Source organism: Lissotriton vulgaris, chromosome 1_1 (assembly GCF_964263255.1).
Source record: "Lissotriton vulgaris chromosome 1_1, aLisVul1.2, whole genome shotgun sequence".
NCBI classification, from domain to species: domain Eukaryota; kingdom Metazoa; phylum Chordata; class Amphibia; order Caudata; family Salamandridae; genus Lissotriton; species Lissotriton vulgaris.
Genome location: NC_141685.1, coordinates 359,799,642 through 359,815,793, shown reverse-complemented (window position 1 = coordinate 359,815,793; position 16,152 = coordinate 359,799,642). Strand labels below are relative to the sequence as shown.

Here is a 16,152-nt window from a genome sequence, read left to right as displayed (position 1 = left end):
AGTTATAAAAGTATAAATACTTAAAAACTTCTCAATACAAAATTAATTGTTATTTGTAAAAAACTGCCTTATGCGAATGTTTAAAATATGCAAAACTGTAAACTTCTACACTCTGTGCAAATCGCGCAATATAGATACTTCTACTGTTAAGACCAAATAAATACTATTTACAATCCTGCAGGGACATCTGTAAATGATGGCAACCCTGTGAATCCAAACCAAGTATTTAGGGACATCTACTAATGATGGCAACCCAGTAATTCTCATTAGTTCACAACCCGTCTGGTAGATCTCTATGTTTTAACTTAAAAGTGCTGATAACACCATAATATTATGTGTTAAAAATCAAAATGGAAAGTGATATAATCCATTCTTAATTAAGATAGCCCCCAGTGCAGAAAAAATAATAAAGGGAAGGGAAAAATGACTGGAATGAACAATGAGGGAAGGCGAGAAGCTTAACAGGAGACCTCACGGAAACAAAAGAGCAACCAGACGGGCATAAATGTTAGGGTATAGACCCATCTAATTGTGATTACATAGACCAGCTTATAGGAAATTATATAGGTCTTCTGTGGTGTTAAGCCCGATAGGTGCCTTGGTATCTAGCTCTAATATCATTTTCGACTCCATTTGGTGTAATAGCTTATCCCTGTCACCCCCTCTGCGTGGTTGGGTAACAGCTGTCAATACGAAGTAATTCAGGCACTCCAAATTGTTGTTGTGGACTCTTCTGCAGTGCCTGGCGACAGGATACGTGTTGTCATTATTGACAATGGCACGAAGGTGCTGCAATATCCTGGCATGTACCGCTGGCCGAGTGCTTCCGACATACCTCAGGCCACAAGTACACGTCAGGACGTACACTGCGTATTCAGTCCTTCAGTTGTAATTTCCTTTTATCTGCAGTGGAGCTGGGCTGAATGGGGTCATATAAGAACAGGTATTTACACCAAATTTACACGCCTGGCAACTGTTGCATTTGAAAAACCCGTTTTTCGATGGTAACCGGGTTTTTTGGACACGTGGTTACGTAAGGAGGGTCCCCTCCTAAACGTAATTATCGGATTGGCCGGAAGGTCCCCTGCCAAAACCCCGTCTGTCTGCAGAATGGGCCAACTCTTTGTCATAATGGACCTGATTTTTCTGTCCTGGCAACTGAAGGCTGTTAGGAACCTTATTTCAGAGTTCCCACCATCTTCCTTCTCGTTCATATTATCTTTCTCTTGTGACAATAAGGACTCTCTGGTTCTTTGCTGAATTTTAGTAACAGCTCTTTTGAGGGTTTGATCATTATATCCTCTGGCCTTGAATCCGTTGACAGATTCTGTTATGTACTTCTCCATTTCCTCAGAATCGCAGCAAATTCTCTTTAATCGAAGTAACTCCCTGTAGGGGATGTTATCGATAGTGTGTCGCGGGTGGGCACTACTTGCGTGCAACGTGGAGTTGCCCGCAGTTTCTTTCCTATAGAGGGTGGTTGCCAACAAGTCATTTTTAGGATATACCTTGACATCCAAAAAGTTGACTGATTTCTTGCTGATGTGGTGCATAAATTTCAAATTGTAATCATTAGTGTTTAGTTTCTTAATAAAATCTACCGCACTAGCTTCATCACCCCTCCAAATTAAAAACGCGTCATCAATAAATCTGACCCACTGTTCCACATGTTCAGAAAAAGTATTCAAGTGGTCCCCCATGAGGACCTGCTTCTCCCAATAGCCTACGTGCAAGCACGCATAGCTAGGGGAAAAGCAGGCCCCCATTGCCACCCCCCTCTTCTGTAGAAAGACATCCCTACCAAACATAAAAAAGTTATGATGTAGGCTCCACTTAACCAGTTCTACTAGCATCTTATTGTGATTATAGCAGTTAGCTGGTCTAGTGCCCAAAAAATGTTCTAAAGCTTTGAGTCCAGTGGAGTGCTCTATGCTCGTATACAGAGCTTCGATGTCCAATGTTATTAGCAAAGACTTCTCTGTCCATGTGGTGTTCTTGATTTTCTGTAAAAAGTGCCCTGTATCCTTAATGTATGTGGGCAGGCTGGAGACCAGAGGTTGCAGGAAATAATCTGTGTATTGTGCGAGATGTTCCCCAATGCTATCTATTGCCGAAATGATCGGCCGTCCTGGGACTGGTGTAATCCCCTTATGTACTTTGGGGATTAGATAGAATCTGGGCATTATTGGCAGCTCAACGTGTAAAAACTTGAACTCATGAATGGAGATTAAGCCCCCCCTTCTATACTTGAAGAGCATTTTTCTTAACTTCTCCCTGGCTAAATCGTATTCTTTCAAGCACATTTTCATATAGCAGGTGGGATCTGACAATTGCTTGGTAGCCTCTGCTATGTATTGTTCTTGGGGCCAAATGACTACATTCCCCCCCTTGTCAGAGCCACAAACTATATATTTCGATGATCATTTTTCAATTTGTTCATCAGCTCCCAATATTGTTTTTCATGATCTCGCTTGGCCCTCCTGTGATGTTTGACCTGGTGGTACAGTTTTTTAAGGTCTGCCGTCACTACTTCGTGGAATGCATCTATTGCATCCCTGGGCATAGTGGGTGTAAAAGTTGATGTCGGTTTAAATGGGCTTGATCCCGCTCTGATTTGAGAAATTTCAGCATCTCTTAGTTCCTCCTGTGTGGACGTGATGGTACTAGATTCATTACTGTCCTCACCCTGTTGATGAAGTGTGAGCATCCCTCTAATGTCACGAGATTGAAGGACTGGAGTACGGGATCCATATTTGCTATTTCTGCATTATTGGAACCCTCCTTGATGTTAAAAAACTTCTGTAGTTTTAATTTTCGTATGTACCGGAACACATCCACTCTGGTGGCTGTATAATTAAAGTCGGTTACTGGGCAAAAGGTGAGGCCAAGGCTTAGCAATTGATTTTCTGCAGTGGTGAGAATTGTGGAAGATAGATTAATGACCATCTTGTCACTTAGGCCCACATGCATCATTGTTTCATTTTGCACTTCCTAATTTGCGATTTTTAGGGAATCGCAAATTAGGAAATGCAAAATGGGATGCATGTACATTTTCGCAAAATATTTGAGAATCGGTAAAAATCGCAATTTTTACCGATTCTCAAATATTATGTGATTAGCAAAGTGCGAATTCGCAATTCTCATTCATTCCTATGGGCTAAAATGCCCATAGGAATGAATGGGAATTGCGAATTCGCAATTTGAAATCGCAATTCATCAATGCATTTCAAGGGTGAAGAGGGGGGTCCAAATGACCCCCCCTTCACCCATGAAATGTACTTTTGAGTATAAGTTACATACACACATGTCCTTAGGACATGTGTGTCTGTAACTTTATAGTTTAAAAAATGCATGTTTGTGCTTTTTTAAACAATTTCGCAAATTACCACGAGGTTCAACTTCGTGGTAATTTGCACTTGCAATTTCAAATTTCGCAATTTGAAATCAAATGATGCATAGCATTTTAGAAATCGCAAAATTGCGATTTCTGAAATGCTATCGCAATTTTAGAAATCGCAAAAAAGTTGTGATTTCTAAAAAAGCATGATGCATCTCAGAAAGCATTTTTGGAATTGCAAACGAATGATTTTAAGGAATCGCACCGTTTGCGACTCCAAAAATGCTTGATGCATGTGGGCCTTAGTTTCTGTTCTTGCGCCAATACTTATTCGTTTTGTTGTTGCTGTTTGCATTTGTGTTTTTGGCGGCGCTCTTTTCGGCGGCGGTTAATTCTGGCCCTTTTTTCTGCTGATTTTGTTGATTTCGTGGGCGCAGAGTTTGTAGCCGCGCATTCACTAAAAAATCTATTTCTTCCCCCAGATCCAAAACCATTGAGGGGCCTTCACCTCCATTCCCTGTTGTTAATGCCTCATCATCAGAATAGACACTGCTTGCATTACTGCTTGTCGAATTGGAGTCACTATTGTTTTGAGCATCTTCAGCCACTTCAGGGCATGAACCTCTTGTAGTTTCTTCAGCCCCTGCTGCTACCTTAGTAGGGGATGATTTTTGATTCATTTTTAATCGCTTGGCACTATCAAATTTGCGCGCGAATGTGTAGATTTTTCCATGCTCGTAATTGTCTTCATCACGCGCAAATTTCCATGCTTTGCGCACTATAAATTTTTCTTCATGTTTGTTAACTCTTTCTTGTGTCTCTTTTCGCATTGTTGTAATGAGGTCATTGGGTTTGAATTTCAATAGTTCCCCATTGATTTCTTCCATTTCTTGCAATAATTGCGTGCGGTCAATTTCTGCATATTTGATCAGTATTTTAACTAATTTCCGGGATTCATCCAAGTTGCTGTGCCCCCACTCCTTCAGCATTTCCGGGTGCGGCTTGTCATAGCTAGGAGCAAGTAGGATCCTTAAGCCTCTCGGAATCCGTCCTTCTGTAATATACATTGTTAATGACTTGTGTTCCCATAATTTTTCATTGTTTTTTCAAGCCGTTTCATTAGAGTCTTTATCTGCATTTCAATTGAGAGGGTGTTGCTCTGTGCGGTTTCTGATGAGCCCGCTACCGCCGTAGCCCCCTTGTGAGTGATTTTAGTCAGATTACTGAATAATTCAAGTGAGGCCGCTTCACGCCCCCTCACAGTCTCTTCTGACATTCCCGCTGCTGCCATAATTACCGAATTTTCGAAGTGTGTAATAATGTGCTGGCATTTTACTATAAGGCAGGTCATTGCTGAAGCCTTATATACCCTCACGTTTACCTATAGTCCTTCCCACCGCCTGAAGTGCGTTTGTGAGCACTCACCCTTCTTTCCGATCTGCTGTACGCGGCGCTGTACCTGGCTCTCCCGCTCCGATTGACTGGGGAACAAGGGCTCTCCTGGCGTGCAGCATTCTCAGCAGGCTCCGTTGGAAAGTGGGTGTGCTCAATCTCCGCAGGCAGGGTCCGTCGACAAATTCCACTCACATAAAAAGTACACGCTGGTTGACGACGTCGGACAGCTTGCAGGGAGTGGATTCGAGGCGGAGGCAACCACCCTCCGTGGATTAGATACACATCAAGTGCAAACTGCAACTCCGGTCTCCCAGAAACAGAAAGCAGCACGAATCCCAATATAAAGGCAAGTTGTTATTTTATTTGGTAAATAGCAGCAAACAAAACTGACGCATTTCGGGCAGTTGCCCTTGTTCACAGTCAAACATTACCCATAATGCCTAGTGTTTTAGAATGCCAGTGCACACCATGTGACTTCAATAAGCATAGAGAAAATACTACTACGGTATTTTTGTGCGTCTCTGAGTACATGGGTTACAAATACATACTCCTCATTTTTCATTCACATGTAAATGTAAACGTTAATATGGCTGAATAAATTCATTGGTTTGTCGCAAGATTGTATATCATAACCTTGGTTTCTTATGCGCTGCAATTTCGCTGGTAGACACGTTCTGGAAACAAAGCACGGACCACAAATTCGGTATTTCTAAAGGTGTTTTATTTGCTTGTCACCATCATAAAGTTTCGGCTCTCCTGAGCCTTGCTCACATGATATATATATTTAGGATTATTTTCAATAGAAAATCTCAACATTCTATTGTGAGTAACTTTGGCGCTGGTAGAGGAATGTGCCTGAAAATTTTCTCAAATTTGCCTCGCGGCGCTCCGGTCCTTCCCTGAAAGTTTGGGGGGGATTCGTCAAGCGGGAGCTGAGATAAAAGGGGGGTCCCAAAACGTGTTTTCCCCATGTTAATTTCCATAGGGCGGTCGACCTCACTTTTAGCCCGAACGGCTGAATGGATTTCCACCAAACTTGGCAAAATTGTAGGGACTGGTAGCCCGATGTGCCTTTGCTATGTCTCAAGATATGTGCTCCAGTGGATTTTAAATAATTTAGGTTAAAAAAAATATATATATCTATAAGCGCGCCCCGGTACGTGCTCCGGGGCGCTAACCAGCACGCTACGCGAGTTCGGGCGTGGAAAGCTGATTGGCTCTCGGGTGTCTGTCAACATTCCAAACAGTCTGGAGCAGCCGCCATCTTGTGTCTTGGTAGGATCGAGACACAAGAGGAGGAAAAAACAAAGGGGGAAATGACCATAAGGGGGCAGAGTAGACCCCCTTGACCCCCTAGGTTTGATGTGGGGGCTATAAAAGGGCCCCGCGGGGCAAAATATATATATATTTTTTTTTATTTGCACGGGTTGAGCGCCCGGTACGCGCACCGCGGAGCGTACCGGGAAGCATTCCATGGGGTAAAAAGAATGATAGAGTTTTAAACAAATGTTGCCTTTTTTTATAATTTGGAGGTAGTTCTAAAAAGAACTGTTTTTTTTCTTCTTTTTGTTGTTTTATATTTTTTTAATGCTGTTTTGAACATTTTGTACTTTTTTGGGCTTTTATTAACTATTTTATATTGTTTTTGTTATTTTTATGGGGAGAAACAAAAAACAGGGAATTGAAAACGGCTCAACTGGAGCAGAAAAAAAATCAGGAAAAAATTAAGGATTTTTGGGGCATTTGTGGTTGTCACTAGCACGGTTGATGAACGTTATGCTTTGCTCACCATAGGTGATGGTCTTACCACAAAAAGTACAAGAGATTTTGTATTGCCCAAACTTTGATTGAATGTTTGGGACCATCTACCTTGTTTCTGGTCCCGATGGAGTTGGTTGCTTTCGTTTGGAGGTGCTGGGTGTAGATTGGGGAGGGTTGCTGGCCAGTTCTCTCACCTCTGCCGCAGCATAGTTTTTGGGATGCTTGCGCTGCATGTGTCGAATCATGGTGTTATTACCAAATGAATATTTCTTATTAGGGTTCCCCCTTGAAAGTCCAATGCCACAGATTTTGCAAGTCACCTTTGGCGGATTGACTTTCTTCTTGCCCTCTGGGATGGAAAAAAAACTCCCATACAATGTGCTGCCTTGGCCTGTATGGGGTATTGTCTTCTGGCAACCACCTCCTCCCCTCCTCCTCCTCCTCCTCTTCTTCTTGACCACCAATGTGATGTTGTGGTGGTGGTGCAGATGCTCCAGCTGCTGCTGCTACTGTAGCCATTTTAAAGTACAAAATAGTACTCTTAGATCTCCAAACAGGTCTTCCTCAGTCAAAGGGCAAAGTCCGAATAAGGAAAAAAGGTGGGGGCTTTCATCATTTGGAAAAAAAAACTGTCCTGAACCAATGAAAAGTGTTATTTTCAGGTCACATGACCCAGGCTTTCATCATTTGGAAACCAAAACTGTTCTGCCCCAACAAAAAGTGTTATTTTCAGGTCACATGACCCGACGCGCTTACGCGACGCACCCCCGGGTGCGCGCCACGGGGCGTGACACGGGGCACGCCGCGTAAGCGCGTCAGAGGCTTACGTTGCGCGCTCGCATTCGCTCGAGTGCTACCGGGTGCGCTTACGCCATGCGTATCACGCGGACGCGGCTACGCGATACGTCACAATGATGTTTTTGTTCGCGGCAATAGCGCTAACGGGACGCTCAATGGTGCACGACCTGGGGCGCTCCAGAAAACTGCGCTTTCCGGTGCGCACACCGGGGCAGGCACCGGGAGCGCACCAGGGCAAAAAAATAAAAAAATAAAAATAGTATTATATAAATATACAATATAGGATTCATTATAAAAAATATTACATTTCATAGGTTTAAGGCCCTATATATAGTTAGGAATTAGCATTTAAAAAAACTATGAAATTCACTGAAAAAACCATAGGTTTCACACCAATTATAGTTAGGAATTAGCATTTAAAAAAACCTATTAAATTCACTGAAAAAACCATAGGTTTCACACCAGTTATAGTTAGCTGGAAGTTTTACTGACATAAAACCATAGAAATTCTAACGTTATAGTTAGTTGGACTCACTATAACTTGCGCGCCTGCAAGGCACTGCTGATGACGTCACATATTACATCACTCATGACATCGTCAGTGGCATTTCGGAACTCTTTGCAGTCCGCCAATAAAAGGATTCAAAAGCACGCCGTGTGAGGCGCCTTCATTTGGGAGCACCTTTCTGTTGGATAGTAGCGGTTGGCTCCAACCGCGAGGGCGCCCCCTGCTGCAGAAGAGCAGATCAGCAGCGCTTGAGAAATGAAAGCGCTGAGTGAACGGTGTGTCCGGTTGGCATGGGCATATTATTGGCAAGATTTCAGCATTGTCGTTTTTAACAACCCACTGGGGTTTGAGAAGGCTGCACTATGGACGTAGCGACATCCACTTGGGATAATTGTTGAAATGTGGAACTGCAATAACCACGATGCAATGCGTGTACACGAACACTGGGGCAGGACATTTAAAAACTGTCCTGCCCCACTGTTGCAGGTGTGTCTACATTTTTTTGCTGCTGCCTTCCTGTTGCCAGTGCCAGTGAACAAGGGCATAGCAATACCCGAAACGCGTTTGGCTGTTTTACTTTGTTTGGAAGGGCATTTCTGAACTCTTTGCAGTCCGCCATTGAAAGGATTCAAAAGCACACCGTGTGAGGCGTCTTCATTGGGAGCACATGTCTGCGGACGGTCCCTCCTACTCTATGGTGGCGGACGGACTCAGGTCCGTCCACCATCATAATCGACCCCTATAACTGGTGTGAAACCTATGGTTTTTTCAGTGAATTTAATAGGTTTTTAAAATGCTAATTCCTAACTATAACTGGTGTGAAACCTATGGTTTTTTCAGTGAATATATATATATATATATATATATATATATATATATATATATATTCACTGAAAAAACCAGTCATGCCCATGAATCTTTTTTTAATAAAGAATATCTTTTAAGTAATGCTGGTGTGGCCTGGATAACGTGACAGACGGAGCGCGTTTCCTTTTTGGATATATATATATATATATATATATATATATATATATATATATATATATATATATATATATATATATATATATATATATATATATATATATATATAGATATATATATATATCTATATATATATATATATATAGATATATATATATATATATATATATATCTATATATATATATATATATATAGATTATATATATATATCTATATATATATATATATATATATATATATAAAATATATATATATATATATATATATATATATATATAATATATATATAATATATTATATATATATAGATATATATATATATATATATATAATATATATATATATATATCTATATATATATATAATATATAAATATATATATATATATATATATATATATATATATATATAATATATATATATATGATATATAGATATATATATTTTACTGACATAAAACCATTGAAATTCCACGTTATAGTTAGTTGGACTCACTATAACTTGCGCGTGTAATGCACTGCTGATGACGTCACATATTACATCACTCATGACATGGTCAGTGACATCACTCATGACATCACTGATGACACCATCTTTGTGACAGAGTGACAGACCTCCTTTCAGTGTAATGTAACCCTTGAAACACATATTCAAAAATAGAAATTAAAATTTTCAAAAAAATGGAGATGTCCGTACTAGTTACAAAAACCAATTCAGTAATTCCACCATCTATATACACATCCACTCATTCACCAACAGTTCTATATAGTCACTCATACATATACTCACTCATCATATGTAGTGATACACCAATACATCCGCTTACACACCGACAGTCATCCAAAAGTTACTCACACACATTCTCACACATGCAAATAAACTATTGAACATCCATTGATTTGCATGTACAACTATACACACACTACCACCTTACTTCTAAGGAAACTTACACATACTTACTCTCTGTATATGGGTTATTAGATGTTTTTTTAGTATCAGTATGAGTGTTTGTATGGTTTGGTGGGGGTATTACTTAGCACATAGAAGCATCAATGACTGACTCACTGTTTGTATGTGTTTTGAAGACAGCATATGTGCAGGACTATATGGGTGGATGAGTGAGTATATGTGTGTGTTAGTGAGTGAATGACTGTCTCACTAGTGTCTTTATCAGTAACGACATATGTTTTAATCTAGAATATGTGAGTATTGATGTTTATAAGGGAGTATATGTGAGATTGTAAGAGTTCCTGTTTAAATAAGTATGTGTTTCTATAAGTGATTGTTTAAGAGAGTTAGGCCTAGACGTATCAAGCATTTTGCGATTCGTTATGGCCGAAATTCGCAGAATTTTGACCATAACGAATCGTTAATGAATATTTTGCATATTTCGGGATGTATGTGTTTTTTCGCAGCGCAAAATAAGAAATCGCTATTTTTTGCGTTTCGGTATTTGCGTTTTCATGTTTATGCGAATTTTTTTTAGCGATTCTCTATTTTGCATGATCGCATTTTAAGAAGTCGCTATGAAATGTATCAAAGAATCGCAAATAGCGAAAAACGGCAAATCGTAAAATAAGAATTCGCAATTAACACTAACTCAAACCAGGTGTAATTTTTTTTGAATCTTCAAAAGACAGCCCCAACTGATTTTTTCAACAGAACCATGGCTGGACTTTACCTGATAGCTAGAAGACTGCACATCCAAGCTCTTGCACAGATGAGACAGAGGCAGGAAAGGATTTTCAAACTGAGGATTACCTTATTTCAACAGACTGAAGAAGACATTTTTGAGAAATATAGACTGCATCCACATACCATTTTGGACTTAATTGAGGAGTTAAAGCCTTTTTTGGAGCATGAGACACACAGGACACATTCTATACCAACTCATGTGCAGGTCTTATGTTCCCTGCACCTTCTTGCCTCAGGATCTTTTCAAAGGGTGATTGCAGAGGTGGGAGGAGTATCTCAGAGTGCCTTTTCAAGGTTTTTTAGGGTATTTTTGGATGCAATGATGAACAGGTTGCTACATCATATTTACTTCTCCAGCACACCTCAAGATATCCAAATTTCTAAATTTGATTTTTATCAAATTGCCCATTTTCCACATGTAATTGGATGTATAGATGGGACACATATTGCCACTACACCTCCAGCTGCAACTGAGCATGTTTATATGAATAGGAAAAGTTACCACTCTTTAAACATTCAAATGGTGTGTAATGCTAAATATATTATTACTGACATTGTTGCAAAATTTCCAGGAAGCACTCATGATTCATATATATTTAGACACAGTGGATTACATGGACGTTTGAGTGCTGGTGAATTTGGAGATGGATTTCTGCTTGGTAAGTGCTACTTAAAAACACAAAATCAATTTAAAAAATTTTGTCAATTTAATTTTTAAATCTGTCACATTTCTGAAATTACAATTTAGGAGACAGCGCCTATGCAGTTCGTGATTTCATTTTGACACCTTATCTAAATCCAAGTAACATTCATGAAAGGAGATACAATAAGGCACACCGTTCTACACGTGGAGTTATTGAAAGAACTTTTGGAATTTTGAAAAGCAGGTTCAGAAGAATCCATAAAAGTGGAGGATCCTTGCAATATAAGCCATCATTGTGTTGCAAAATAATTACAAGTTGTGCTATGCTACATAACATGGCTATTAGGAAGGGAACAGAATGTGAAGTGAGTGACCCTGAATCTTCAGACAATGATGATGTCCCTCCACCAAGAAGATGTGCTACAGGTTTAGGAGCTGTGGCTGGGCGACAAAGGCGTGCAGAAATTACTAACAATTATTTCTAGGTAAGAAATAAAAACACAACATCTTTGTTTCATTATGTAAACCTTTAATTTTTCAAAATTAGATGGGTAACAAAAACCTGGAACCTGTTAATCCACAGGACATACATTTGAGAATGTTTGCTCACAGTGTCATTCTCTTTTATTAATATATATGTTGAATTTTTTCCCCTTCTGATACTCCTGCATTGGCCTGGGCCACTTCTCCTCACAGATGTATGTTGGCTACCAAGGCTTCCACTCCTCATGTCAGGGGTGTCCAAAGTGGGCGTAGGGTTACTGCTGGTTCTACTGGAAGTGTCCTCAGACTCAATGGCCTCAAAGAGCGCACTTGCCCCTTTCTGACAAGTTTTTAATAATTCAAAAGAATGGGATACTTTATCCAGCCCTTTGGCAACATTTCTACTGCATTCACCAACCATGCGTTGCATGGCAATGCTTCGCCTATTACTCTGTGCTGTCACAGTGCACAGACTATTTATAGCTGTATAGTACTTCTTTAGTCTGATGTTATGAGTGCGAGAATCCCTCACTCTGTTTGACTCTGATGTTTCAAATGCTACACAAAGTCTGTCCATGGAGTCAGCCATCCGCATCATACCATCACCCACCTTATAGTTACTCTTGTTTAATTTATTTAGTTGGGCATTAATTGACCTTAATGCTTTATGTTGTTTTTGTTGCACTGAAAGCATGTTGTTTTCCAAACCAGCAAAAACATTTGCTGTCTCTGTGACTTCTCCCCTGCTTCTCCTGGTATTATTTTTAGAATGTGATCTTCTTGAAGCAGAATCACTAACTGTGTCAAGATGTATAACTTCCTGTTCTGACACATTTATGTTATTTGTTGATCCCTCAGGTTCATCATCTGATTCTTCAAAAGGTTGCAGTTGTGCAACTGCTTTTCTTTTTCTTCTCATAAAGGACAATGATTCATGCTCATCACTGACATTTTCTTCTTCTGGGGCTGTAATAAGTTCCTGTGAGGATTGCCCCCCATCACCATCATGTGAATCTACAACATGATCTGGGAATAAAGAAAGAGTCACATGAGATGCTTGCCTGTCTGTGTGCATCATAACTATTAAATTAAGCTAACTAAAGAGGTAGTATTGTGTACTTATTCAGATGCATGTATGTTGGTGAAGCTTAAATGTACTGTATCATAAGTATGCAGTAATGTAAAACAAAAAAGGGGATCAATTTTCAAATTTAAGTGCTGTTATTTATTAAACACATGGAATAATGCTCACACACTCATACACTCATGCTTCTAACTTATGCAATGAAAAAGTCAAGCATCCTGCTTACCATGTTCAGCAACTTTGTGATCAGAACTGTCAATGGCTGAGACTCCGGAAACACTTTCATGCTGAATTGTAGATTCAATGAGCTCCTCATGTGGGGTTGGTTGGTCTACATTTCCAGATCCTCCACCAGTTTTATTGGCATCCTTTAGTCTCTCAGCAAGTTTTTCCTTTGCCCTCAGCCTCATGTCGTACCAACGCTTTTTAATTTCATCAATTGTTCTTGGGACAACACCAACTGCATTGACTTTTTCCTGGATTTCCAGCCATAACTTCCTCTTTCTGACTTCAGGAACATATTTGGATTGCTTTCCAAACAAAAGTTCATGATGGCAGGCCATTTCCTCCACCAGTGTCTCCACCTCCCTCTCAGAAAACTTTTGCTTCCTTTTCCTTTTCTCTACTGAGGGGCCTCCTTCTGAATTTGCAGCCTCCATCCTGTAGTCAAGCAGCTCCTCTCTCCAGCCAAACAGGTTTCCAACTGCCACTGGGTGTGGCTCAGGCATGCAGGTGAAACTAATCAAGCCCATTTCCTGAGTATGACTCAGCTATTTTGTAGTTGGCAGCAGCAGATTCTCGCTTTTTTGCGATTTCTTAATTTGCGAAATTCGCAAATTAAGAAGTCGCATAAAATTCTAAGAAAAAATTGCGACTTTTAAGGAATCGCAAAAAAGTCGCAGAAACATACATACATCGCATTTAACGATTTCTTAATAGCGATTCGCAACGACTCGCTATTAAGAAATCGCTAACGAAAATCTTGATACATCTACCCCTAAGTATGTGTAAGTTTCCTTAGAAGTAAAGTGGTAGTGTGTGTATAGCTGTATATGCAAATAAATGGATGTTCAATAGTTTTTTCGCATGTATGAATATGTGTGTGTGTAACTTTTGGATGACTGTCGGTGTGTAACAGGATGTATAGGTCTATCACTACATATGATGAGTGAATATATATATGAATGACTATATAGAACTGTTGGTGAATTAGTGTATGTGTATGTAGATGTTGGAATTACCTAATAAGTTGTTGTAATTGGTGTTGGTTTCTCCGTTTTTAATAAAATGTTAGTTTCTATTTTTGAATGTGTGTGTGAAAGGTTATTTTATGCTGATAGGAGGTCTGCCACTTTGTCACAAGGATGGCGTCATTAGTGATGTCATGAGTGATGTCACTGACCATGTCATGAGTGATGTAATATGTGACGTCATCAGCAGTGCATTGCAGGCGCGCAAGTTATAGTGAGTCCAACTAACTATAACGTGGAATTTCATTGGTTTTATGTCAGTAAAATTTCCCGCTAACTATAACTGGTGTGAAACCTATGGTTTTTTCAGTGAATTTCAAAGTTTTTTTATGCTAATTCCTAACTAAAAGTCTCACTTTATAAGTAAGACTGTTAGCGCTCTAGTTGTTCTTTAGAACACTTTGGTACATACTATCATTGGGCTATAGTTGCGCTACAACTGGCTGATATTTGGGCTACATTTGTTTTTTTTTGTCTCTGGTGGCCATCTTTGGGCTACATTGGGCTACATTGGGCTACATTTGGGCTCTAACATATATATAGCCCAATGTAGCCCAATATATATTTTTCAAAGTTCATTTTCGTAAAAACCACTGGAGCATATATCTTGAGACATAGCAAAGGCACATCGGGCTACCAGTCCTTACAATTTTGCCAAGTTTTGAGGAAATCCATTCAGCCGTTCCAGCTAAAAGTGAGTCCAACCGCCCTATGGAAAACTCAATGTTAAAAACACGTTTTGGGACCCCCTTTTTTCTCAGCCCCTGCTTGACGAAACCCCCCAAACTTTCAGGGGACGCTCAGAAACAGAATGTGCCATTTTCCTGAATATTTCAGCCAATTCCGTCCATCAACGCCAAAGTTATTCAACATAGAATTTTCAGAAATCCCTATTCAAAAAAATCCTAACTATATATATATATATATATATATATATATATATATATATATATATATATATATATATATATATATATATATATATATATATATATATATATATATATATATATACTGTGGAACCCTCGGACTTATTTTGAGGTGCAGGACACTACTTGAAAAAGTTTCCTGGAGAAACGAAACGCGTCGTAAAGTCCGGTATCATGCTGTTCCTTTAATTAAAATGACCCATAACGAAGTCACGTGTGCGACTCAGCTTCTTTCAGTGTGGAGAGAGGGTTTGAACATTTATATCGGCGTGGTTCTGCCGAAGAGGTCACGCACCGCCATAAGAGCGCCAACGCTCTCCCAGCAGGAACCATAAGTTTGGACCGACAAAACGGACCGGGAGAGAGGTGCCGCCGAGGACTGGACCTCGGTATTGGTCCCTAGTCAGCTCGAAAAGTGGGCTGACACGGGGTAACTTCAAGCTTAAAAACTGCTCATTTGGACAGCAAGATTGATTCACCGCACACTGGAGGGTTTTAAAACAACAGCCGTCGGAACCACAGGCTTCAAAAATGCAACATTAAAAGGGAATGCTTTCCGTATTAAAATTCCATCGGAGGAAATGTGGCAAAAATATCACCTAAACTGTGGAACCCTCGGACTTATTTTGAGGTGCAGGACACTACTTGAAAAAGTTTCCTGGAGAAACGAAACGCGTCGTAAAGTCCGGTATCATGCTGTTCCTTTAAATAAAATGACCCATAACGAAGTCACGTGTGCGACTCAGCTTCTTTCAGTGTGGAGAGAGGGTTTGAACATATATATATATATATATATATATATATATATATATATATATATATATATATATATATCCAACAACTATTACCCGAAGGGGAAACAACGGGTCTCACAACCAGCTGGGATTTAAAACAGCAATCCTTTTATTTTTCAATTTAACAAAGGGCAACTAGCGCATAGATCAATGCTGGTTGTGCGACCCGTTGTTTCCCCTTCGGGGAATAGTTGTTGGATATATTGAGCGGCTTGGTTCTGCCGCAGGATACCGCACATGTGTGAGCGCTGCATTAACTCCAGAGAAGGAACCGTCGTGGTGGAGATATATATATATGCGCTCGCGTGTCGAAACACAACCAAACTCTCGGGGAGATTTCTTCAACACACCTTTATTGCCACAGCGTGCTTGGATAGCTGAAAGGCTCAGGAAAATGTTTATCAGGTCCCAGTTCGCCGTGTTGTTCCTGACGCGTTTCGAAGGCTCCCGCCTTCTTCTTCAGAGGAAAGGCGAACTCATCACGGGAATA

The 16,152-nt window shown here is 39.9% G+C and overlaps 1 protein-coding gene across 1 annotated transcript; it reads right to left on the bottom strand.

Annotated features, from left to right (window-relative positions):
- Positions 1-3,639: 3,639 nt before the first annotated feature.
- LOC147747182 (uncharacterized) lies at positions 3,640-13,252 on the bottom strand. The gene is made up of 3 exons (XM_086925079.1): positions 12,916-13,252; positions 11,834-12,631; positions 3,640-4,391 (listed from the first exon to the last, which is right to left on the bottom strand). The coding sequence occupies exons 1-3, from the start codon at positions 13,250-13,252 to the stop codon at positions 3,640-3,642; spliced, it is 1,887 nt and encodes a 628-aa protein (XP_086781205.1).
- Between the last annotated feature and the right edge of the window lie 2,900 nt (positions 13,253-16,152).